Source organism: Sinocyclocheilus rhinocerous, unplaced genomic scaffold (assembly GCF_001515625.1).
Source record: "Sinocyclocheilus rhinocerous isolate Xijiao unplaced genomic scaffold, SAMN03320098_v1.1 scaffold588, whole genome shotgun sequence".
Lineage (NCBI taxonomy): Eukaryota > Metazoa > Chordata > Actinopteri > Cypriniformes > Cyprinidae > Sinocyclocheilus > Sinocyclocheilus rhinocerous.
In genome coordinates, this window is record NW_015635063.1 from 1,327,240 (window position 1) to 1,336,768 (window position 9,529).

Sequence of the window (9,529 nt, forward strand, 5' to 3'; positions counted from 1 at the left end):
AATCTATTGTGCCCAGCTTGTGCAAACAGGCAGCTTTTACCAAACCACCATCACCATCACACACACACACACACAACACACACACCAGTCTTCTGACGGTGAATTTAGCTGCACGTAGTGTTAAATGTCTCCTGCAGGTGGATACGGTGGATACTATGCTGAGGAAGGAGGTGTGTGTTTACCCTGCTGCAGTACACCACTGATGGAGAGCTGAGTAATTGATATTTTGCTAAACTCTAACTCAGCTCAGTGGGGGACTGGGCCACTGCCAACCACTGGAAACTAAACCTATGCCATGGATCAGCAACTCTGTGTGTGTGAAACGCCAAAATGGAAATGGCATGTTGTAATTTCTGCCCACTGCCCTGTTATACGCATTAGCTGATCTTTGGAAAGGCCTTTTTAACAGCTTCAAGACATAAGCAGGCGAGCGGCGGGGAGAAGTAAACAGATGGAGTCTGTCTGCGGAGCATGTTTGCCGATAAGGAATGACTTTAGTGGGAGAAATACATTTGCAAATGTCTATGGGATAAAATTACCTGTCTGAATCACCTCATCTATTTGCATGCAGGGAAAGTGATGCTATATATTGGCTTTCTGTCAGGGGAGACATCTGTGTACAAATTTTACATTTATGTCACTTATAAGTTGCAGCGCTCTAGTTGACACTTCCTGTCATTTTGGGAAAAGATACCAAGAGGAGTTTTTCTTTTCCATGGTGGAGCATGCAGTGCATTTTCAGGAGATCTTGAAAAGACCTTGCTCTTCTTGAGTTCAGATTTAGCATGCTGATCATTGCAGTGAAATCCCTTTGGGGGAGACTCTCTTTGGCATTCAGGTGAAATCATTTGTTATAGCAGCAAGAACGGGACTGCAAAACTCAAAGAAAGAACTGCAAAATTATATTGAATCACCATGTGTACTCAAGCCAGAGAAGTGAAACGAGACAAAATGAGGAAAGATGTGAAAGATAACAACAAATGAATAAAGATGAGATGATTCACAAACAGAGAAGAGAATAGAAACAGAATGAGAACAGAAGAGCAGAGAAGAGATGAGACAAGAAAAAAAAAAATTGATTTAATAACAGAACATGCTCAGAAAAGAAACAAGATGAAAATAGAAGAGAAGGAGAACGGGCTCAAAGAAGAGAAGACTTGATTATGCAATAAAACAAATGAATAAACCCTCAACAGAAGCAACATAATTAGTGATTTATTCTTATTGTCGTGTTGTGCTTTATCTTCATGCTTGATTAGAACCATGTGTTCCAGCATGCAACTGTCAATACACGCTGCTCAAATTTGAGAAAAAACACTTTGGTAACAACCAGCCAAGAAAATCTGCTAGTCTGTGGATGGTCGGTCGGTCGGTCGGTCGGACGGACGGACGGACGGACGGACGGACGGACGGACGGACGGACAGACAGACAGATAGATAGATAGATAGATAGATGGATAGGATTAAAATGATTAATTTCAAATGATTAAACAACTTTGTCTCATCAAAAACATGAGTTTTTATGTTAAACATTTCAGAGTGGTAGAAAGAAAGAAAGAAAGAAATCTATTGTGATAGATAGAAATCTATTGTGCCCAGCTTGTGCAAACAGGCAGCTTTTACCAAACCACCATCACACACACACACACACACACACACACACAGTCTTCTGACGGTGAATTTAGCTGCACGTAGTGTTAAATGTCTCCTGCAGGTGGATACTAATATTGTGATGCTGAGGAAGGAGGTGTGTGTTTACCCTGCTGCAGTACACCACTGATGGAGAGCTGAGTAATTGATATTTTGCTAAACTCTAACTCAGCTCAGTGGGGGACTGGGCCACTGCCAACCACTGGAAACTAAACCTATGCCATGGATCAGCAACTCTGTGTGTGTGAAACGCCAAAATGGAAATGGCATGTTGTAATTTCTGCCCACTGCCCTGTTATACGCATTAGCTGATCTTTGGAAAGGCCTTTCTAACAGTAACGTAAGCAGGTGAGCGGTGGGGAGAAGTAAACAGATGGAGTCTGTCTGCGGAGCATGTTTGCCGATAAGGAATGACTTTAGTGGGAGAAATACATTTGCAAATGTCTACGGGATAAAATTACCTGTCTGAATCACCTCATCTATTTGCATGCAGGGGAAGCGATGCTATATATTGGCTTTCTGTCAGGGGATACGCTTGTGTACAAGTTTTACATTTATGTCACTTATAAGTTGCAGCGCTCCAGTTGACATTTCCTGTCATTCTGGAAAAAGATACCAAGAGGAGTTTTTCCATTCCATGGTGGAGCATGCAGTGCATTTTCAGGAGATCTTGAAAAGACCTTGCTCTTCTTGAGTTCAGATTTAGCATGCTGATCATTGCAGTGAAATCCCTTTGGGGGAGACTCTCTTTGGCATTCAGGTGAAATCATTTGTTATAGCAGCAAGAACAGGACTGTAAAACTCAAAGGAAGAACTGCATAATCATGTTGAGTCACTATCAGTACTCAAGCCTTACAGTCAGAGAAGAGAAGAGAAGAGAAGAGAAGAGAAACAAAATGAGGAAAAATGAGAAAGATAACAAATGAGTAAAGATGAGATTATACACAAACAGAGAAGAGAAACATAATGAGAAACAAATGAGAAAAGAAGAGAAAGATAAGGACAAATGAGACAAGATCAAAAAATGAGAGAAGAGACAAGGTGAGAAAAGAAACAAGGTGACGAGACAAGAGAAAGAGGAGAACAGGCTCAAAGAAGAGAAGACTTGATTATACAATAAAACATAAATGAATAAACTCTCAACAGAAGCAACATAATTAGTGCTGATTTATTCTCATTGTTGTGTTGAGCTTTATCTTCAAGCTTGATTAGTACCATGTGTTCCAGAGTGCAATTGTCAATACACACTGCTCAAATTTGAGAAAAACACTTTTCTAACAACCAGCCAAGAAATTCTGCTAGTCTGTGGATGAGAACACGTGAGAAATGATGTTCCCGATATAATGAGATCGCAGACATAACACCTAACCTACAAATCTGATTCCTGCACAGGTTCAGCCCACCTGCTGATCCGTGGCTCCGAACGCACATTTAACGGCACACTGGACCGGAAGCATGAGACAACATGGCCCACTTTCAACACACTTGGCATCGTATAAACCCACAACTTTCCTTCCTCTAACTGAATAATTAAATTCCCCAGATTAGCGTGCAGATATATTACAAAAGACACCCTGATTTGTGCCCTGTGGTGCCGTGCTATGACTAGAACCGCCTTTATAAGGGGATGTTGAATTTCAGTGAGCTGTAACTGTGCACTAAAGCAAGCAGCCGCATCGGCTCTGTCTAAAAACAGCGTTTGGACTGAGATTTATCACCATGTAGTATCAGCACCTCCATATTCCTCATGTTTGAACACGAATCCAGCTGCAGTGTACGGTGTGCTCACATAATAACACATATCACCTCTATCTGTGTGTGTGTGCTGTAATCTACCGCAGGGTCACAGGGCCAGGCATGGAAAGATCACTCTATCAGAGCTGCAGGTGCAGGTAATCTGCTCAAATGTGGCCTGAAATGAACTTGAATCTTTAAACACAAACGCACATGCGCACACAACTCTGGCTTTGAGCGGAGGAACCACAGCGAGGCTTACCGAAAACAGAGGCAGCTATCAGAACACTGCACATGTTCCAATCCTGTGGTAGAGTGTGTGTTTGTGTGTGTGTGTGTTTCTTCCCCTCACAGTCCTGTGAGATGGAGGGCTGATAAGCTTTATAACCATAAGCAGAATAACAAACCACTGAGAACAAAATGCCTGGTCTGGCTGAACTTCTTACAGTTTCCTTCAGTCAGCATGTACCAAGATCCCAGCGATCGAACAGAAAACACCGGTGAGAGGAAAGCAGGAATCATTTTGAGGAGTTTTTTGGTAAAATATTTTCAGATAAAGCCACAGTAAATGTAACCACTGTGCATCTCTGAGCAACACACGCTCAAATCAGTTGAACAAATCAGTTGAGGAAATAATTCAATGACTCACTCAAAAGAAAATACAGACATGTAAACGAATCAGCATTTTCGAACAAATTAGCTGAATGAATTATTCAATGACTCACTCATTAAGAGAGTCACTCTATTCATTCCTCAATAAATCAGTGCTTTGAATGAATCAGTTGAGTGAATGATTCAATGACTCACTCAAAAAGAGTCACTTGATTAATTACAGAATAAACCAGTGTTTTGAATTAATTGGTTGAGTGAATGATTCAATGCTTCACTCATAAAATAGTCACTTGATCCTCATGTTTGAACACGAATCCAGCTGCAGTGTACGGTGTGCTCACATAATAACACATATCACCTCTATCTGTGTGTGTGTGCTGTAATCTACCGCAGGGTCACAGGGCCAGGCATGGAAAGATCACTCTATCAGAGCTGCAGGTGCAGGTAATCTGCTCAAATGTGGCCTGAAATGAACTTGAATCTTTAAACACAAACGCACATGCGCACACAACTCTGGCTTTGAGCGGAGGAACCACAGCGAGGCTTACCGAAAACAGAGGCAGCTATCAGAACACTGCACATGTGTGTGTGTGTGTGTGTGTGTGTGTGTTTCTTCCCCTCACAGTCCTGTGAGATGGAGGGCTGATAAGCTTTATAACCATAAGCAGAATAACAAACCACTGAGAACAAAATGCCTGGTCTGGCTGAACTTCTTACAGTTTCCTTCAGTCAGCATGCACCAAGATTCCAGCGATCGAACAGAAAACACCAGTAGGGCAGGAAACATTTTGGAGTTTTTTGGTAAAATATATTTAAGCAATATCACATAAGCAAGACCGTTTGTTCTTAATATCAGCATAGATTCAGCCCTAGGCACACGATTACAGGTAATCACTGCAGTTAAGATTTTAAACCAACAAAGTACTTTTATGCAACAGTTCAATAAACTGAAAATTAATATTGAGTACTTAGATATTAAACACATTAATGGCAGTCTATTTTTGCACTGAAATAGTTTCAGATAAAGCCACAGCAAAATTAACCTCTGTACATCTATGAGCAATAACACCTACTGTTCTTTAATGAATCTGTTTTGAACAAATAAGATGGATTAATCATTCAATGACTCACTCATAAAAAGAGTTACTAGATTGATTCCTCAGTGAATCAGTGCTTTGAATGAATCAGTTAAGTGAACGATTAAATGACTCACTCAAAAAGAGTCACTTGATTAATTACAGAATAAACCAGTGTTTTGAATTAATTGGTTGAGTGAATGATTCAATGCTTCACTCATAAAATAGTCACTTGATTAATTTCTGAATGAATGAGCGTTTTGAATCAATCGGTTTAGTGAATGATTCAAAATACTCACTCATAAAAACAGTGGCTACATCTAAAATTGCATACTCTGTCAATAGTAGATACTGTCCCTACTATGTAGTAGGGATGTATGCATATTCAGATGCATCCAGTCACTTGATTTAGACATTAACAGTGTTGGGGAAAGTTACTTGAAGAGTTCAGATGCAAAAGCCTCTAAGTGCCGTTTGAAATTTTCTTCTAAAATGAGCATTTTTATCAGGCTCCTATGTGTAGGTTTAGTAATTTTTACTTTAATGGAAATGATTAGGTTCTTTTCTTTGCCATTAAAGTGAAATAACTGAACATAAGCATAGGAGCCTGAGAAAAATAAACATTTTAGAAAAAAATTTCAGACGGCACTAGAGGCTTTTGCATCTGAACTCTTCACTTTTTAAAAGTAATGCATTACAATATTGCATTACTCCCTAAAAAAGTAACTAATTACGTTAGTTACTTTTTATGGAAAGTAATGTGTTACGTTACTTTTGAATTACTTTTTAAATCTGGGCAGGGTTTGCTTGCTTTTCACACCAAAAGTGAAATGAATGTGTCAGGTTGAAGGAAATATAAATTCACGTCTGCACAGAAAAGGGCGCAGCTCAAGCAAATTGCATGAAGAATATGATGCAGGAGAAGAAAGTTCAACACTATTCAGCAATAGCAAAAATGAAACACAAATGTACCTATTAGTATGGTTGAATTGGATCATCAAAGGTCAGTAGCAAAGACATTGGTTAATAAAATGGTATTAAATACATACATGATATTTGTCTTATTTAACATATTTAATTATTGCAGGTTTGTATAATATTCAGAGTTTGCATTTTACTGTTTTTATTAATTTTGAGGAATATTGAATCTGTTTTTGGGCAGGTGAGATGAGTAAATACATGTTCATATTTAGTGTAGAACTACAGTAACATCATGCTCACACAGCACGCACAATGCCTCTGCACTTACTCCCGATTTCTCTCAACATGGAGACAGGAGAACTGTCAGTCAATACATGGGAAAACAAAGTAACTGGCATTACTAATTTGAAAAAGTAACTCAGATATTTCCTTCTAAATTAAATAGTAGTGTGTTACTACTTTACTAGTCACTTAAAAAAAGTAATCTGATTACATAACTCGTGTTACTTGTAATGCGTTACCCCAACACTACTCATTAATGAATCAGCATTTTGAACGAATTAGATTATTTTATTGATTTACTCATAAACATAGTCACTTGTTGCCACTTACTGGCGGCATAACAATGTTACCTGCAGAAAAAAATGTCACTGAAAAATCCCCCCCACAACTTATGTCCTATTATCTTCCCCTCCTTATCTGCCTCTTTCTCTATCTTTCTTAAAGTCAACATGAGACAGTAATCAAAACCCATTCTACTTCTGAAATGAGGCATATTTTCGTGTGGAAAACAGGATATTCATCTAGACTGGATGCTGTAAAGTCTCCATTTCTTATCAGAGTAAGAGCTGAGAGTTTGCAGGGGATTTGGGGGGGCATTTTAACATTGACATGAAGACATTAAGTTGTTTTGGAGTTGCATATTATAAATGTTTCTTCTTTGGGATAGCATGCGCTTATGAATCATTTGCAATAAGAGCAGGAATGTGTATTAAGAAAGTAAACAGCGTCAGTTTTGATTATATGTTGACTTTAATCAGATCTTCCCGCTGTGTTACTGTGTAGGTAACGGGGTAACGTCATTAAACCAGCAAATATTTGCCAAAGCTAACAGTGATTACACGAGGAAACTCAAAGTTATAAGGAAACTACCATGAAAAGCTCTTTGCATGACCCGCCTTACGCGAGCTCTAGTTAGTCAGACCACCTGCTGAATCTAACTTCAGCTCAATTCCTGTTTGTCATGTTCTCAGAATTATAATTATATGAGCACAACACTTAGCAAGAAACTGAGTGTGAGAGGAACCAAAATACTCAGTCGACAGTCAGCGTTTCTTTGATTTCACTTCTGCACAATTTCTAATCACAAAATGCATGCAACGAAATAACTGCAGCTGTAAATCTTCATTAAGTGATAGGACAATACTATGCTGTTTGAGAGAGAGCAAAAGAGCGAAAGAGCGAAAGAGAGAGTGTATTCTTACCTTCTAATACAGTGAGTTTAGCACTAGTGTTAATTTCTCCAACGCTGTTGGCAGCTGTGCACTCATAAATAGCCTCATCGCGATGTGTCCGTAATGGCTGGATCCGCAGCACAGAGCCTGAGCCATCATCAAACTCTATTACCTGACACACACAGACATACAGGTGATATAAGATATCTCCAGCATCAAAAATCAAGTGTTGTTCTTTAAATATACAATCAGACTGATCTGCATGCATAAACACATCGACACAGTCTATATGACACTGCAAAGTTACAGGTGTGAATTGGCGCTCTCTTCAAAACATAAAAAATGCATGAAAATAATCTGTAAAAATGCTAATTCTAATAATATATACCAGTTAAAGGAATAGTTCACCCAAAAATTTTATTAATTAATTAATTTGCTGAAAGTTACTGCATGGTTTGTATTATATACTATAATATATATAGTATAATATGCTTGTATAATATAGTGCACAAGTTGTATTAACTACTTTTATGGTGATTGTTTTTTCTTTTGAGGCTTGACAGTATAAATTACCATCCACTTTTCTTGAGTGGACAAAAACATTCTGGCTAACATCTCATTTTGTGTTTCATGGAAGATGATGTTTCATGGGGGTTGGCAAATGATGATAAAACTGTCATTTTTGGCAGTGTTACTTCTTGTTAACAAAATCATGACAGAAGTAGCAATTACCAGCCAAAGTGTCTTGAGTACCAAAAAGTGATAAAAAACCAGTCGGAAACAATCTCACTCAGTCTTATACGACAGTGAGGTTAAAGAGATCAGCTCCTGTACAGTATAAATGCACTGCATTGGGTGTGTGAGGCACCGAGTTAAAGTACGTGAGATGCCGGTGCTGTCAGAGCCCGTCTCGTTCACGCTCAATCAGCTCTGTTGACAGTGTGAGGAGGGTCGTCTCAGGGAGCCCTCATGCCTGGGTTGCCGTCAGCTTCTCTCTGTTTTTAGGTTGACTGCTAAATTGAGATCAACCTGCGCTCCCCTGCTGGAGCCCCCCACACTGTCTATACTGATGTTGAAAACAAGCGCAGCATTCCCTGGAATGAAATACTTCAGTTTCAGCTTATAAGCTTTCACAACTGAATAGCTTTAAAGGGGCCATGTTTTTGCCACAGTTCTATAACATACATTTTCTTCACCTTTATATATTTCGTTAAGGTTTCTTTCATCAAAACATTCACAATGTGGTTTTTAATGACCGTCTATACCTTAAAGATGAAAAATGTTATGACTGGCTAACCTTCACAATGTTGCTCATCAAGGCGGGCAAAATAGCTGAATATTTAATAGGTGCTGATGTGTAAATGACCTGTAATGTGCTCATAGTTAGCATCATAATTATGATTTCTGAGACACTTTTGCAACTTAGTTTTTAATAACAATTGCTTTAATAACAATTATTATTATTCTCCAACTTTGCCTCAGCGCCAGGCGCTATAGTCATATGAGCGCGGAAAAGGTTCAGGTGACAAGGGGGATTCAGTAGAACAACTGTGGACTGTGGTCAGATGGACGGAAGTTGCGATTGTCTTTTCTTCTCTACTGTGACGTACGTATATCCGAGTGAAACGGCATCTGAAATGAGAGGGCGGGACTTGATTTCGTCCTTCGGGAATTGATTGGATCGTTGGAAGCTGGGGTGTTGCTAACAAAATGGAGGCAGATCTGAATGCCAGTTTGCAGTTAGTGGTGGGGGATTTTTCTCCACGGAATTCAAAGCTGACACCCAAGCATGAATACATTTTTTATTTATTAAGGATGACGACGACGATCAACGGCACAAAACATGCCTAAACAGCGCGCGGAGAGAGACTGCCTGAATGACTGAGCGTGTCCTCCATCAGGTTAATTCATATTCATGAAAAAAATTAGTTTGAGATGTCCTAAGAGTAATGTTGTCGTAATATCCTAATATCTTTTCAATGTTTAGGGGTAACGTACTCCCTCATGACTGTTGACAGTGCTATAAAGTGAAGCATCAGCTTTAGCTTTTCCCCCTGTCGTTTATCCCAGCGTTTACAGCTG

At 39.2% G+C, this 9,529-nt stretch overlaps 1 protein-coding gene across 1 annotated transcript in view; it reads right to left on the reverse strand.

The window, feature by feature from the left end:
* Window positions 1–9,529, reverse strand: part of ptprfa (protein tyrosine phosphatase receptor type Fa) — a 207,242-nt gene that overhangs the window by 116,215 nt on the left and 81,498 nt on the right. Inside the window, exon 4 of the mRNA XM_016560916.1 lies at window positions 7,478–7,619. Within this exon, the coding sequence (XP_016416402.1) occupies window positions 7,478–7,619 (142 nt within the window). The remainder of the gene's footprint in view (window positions 1–7,477; window positions 7,620–9,529) is intronic.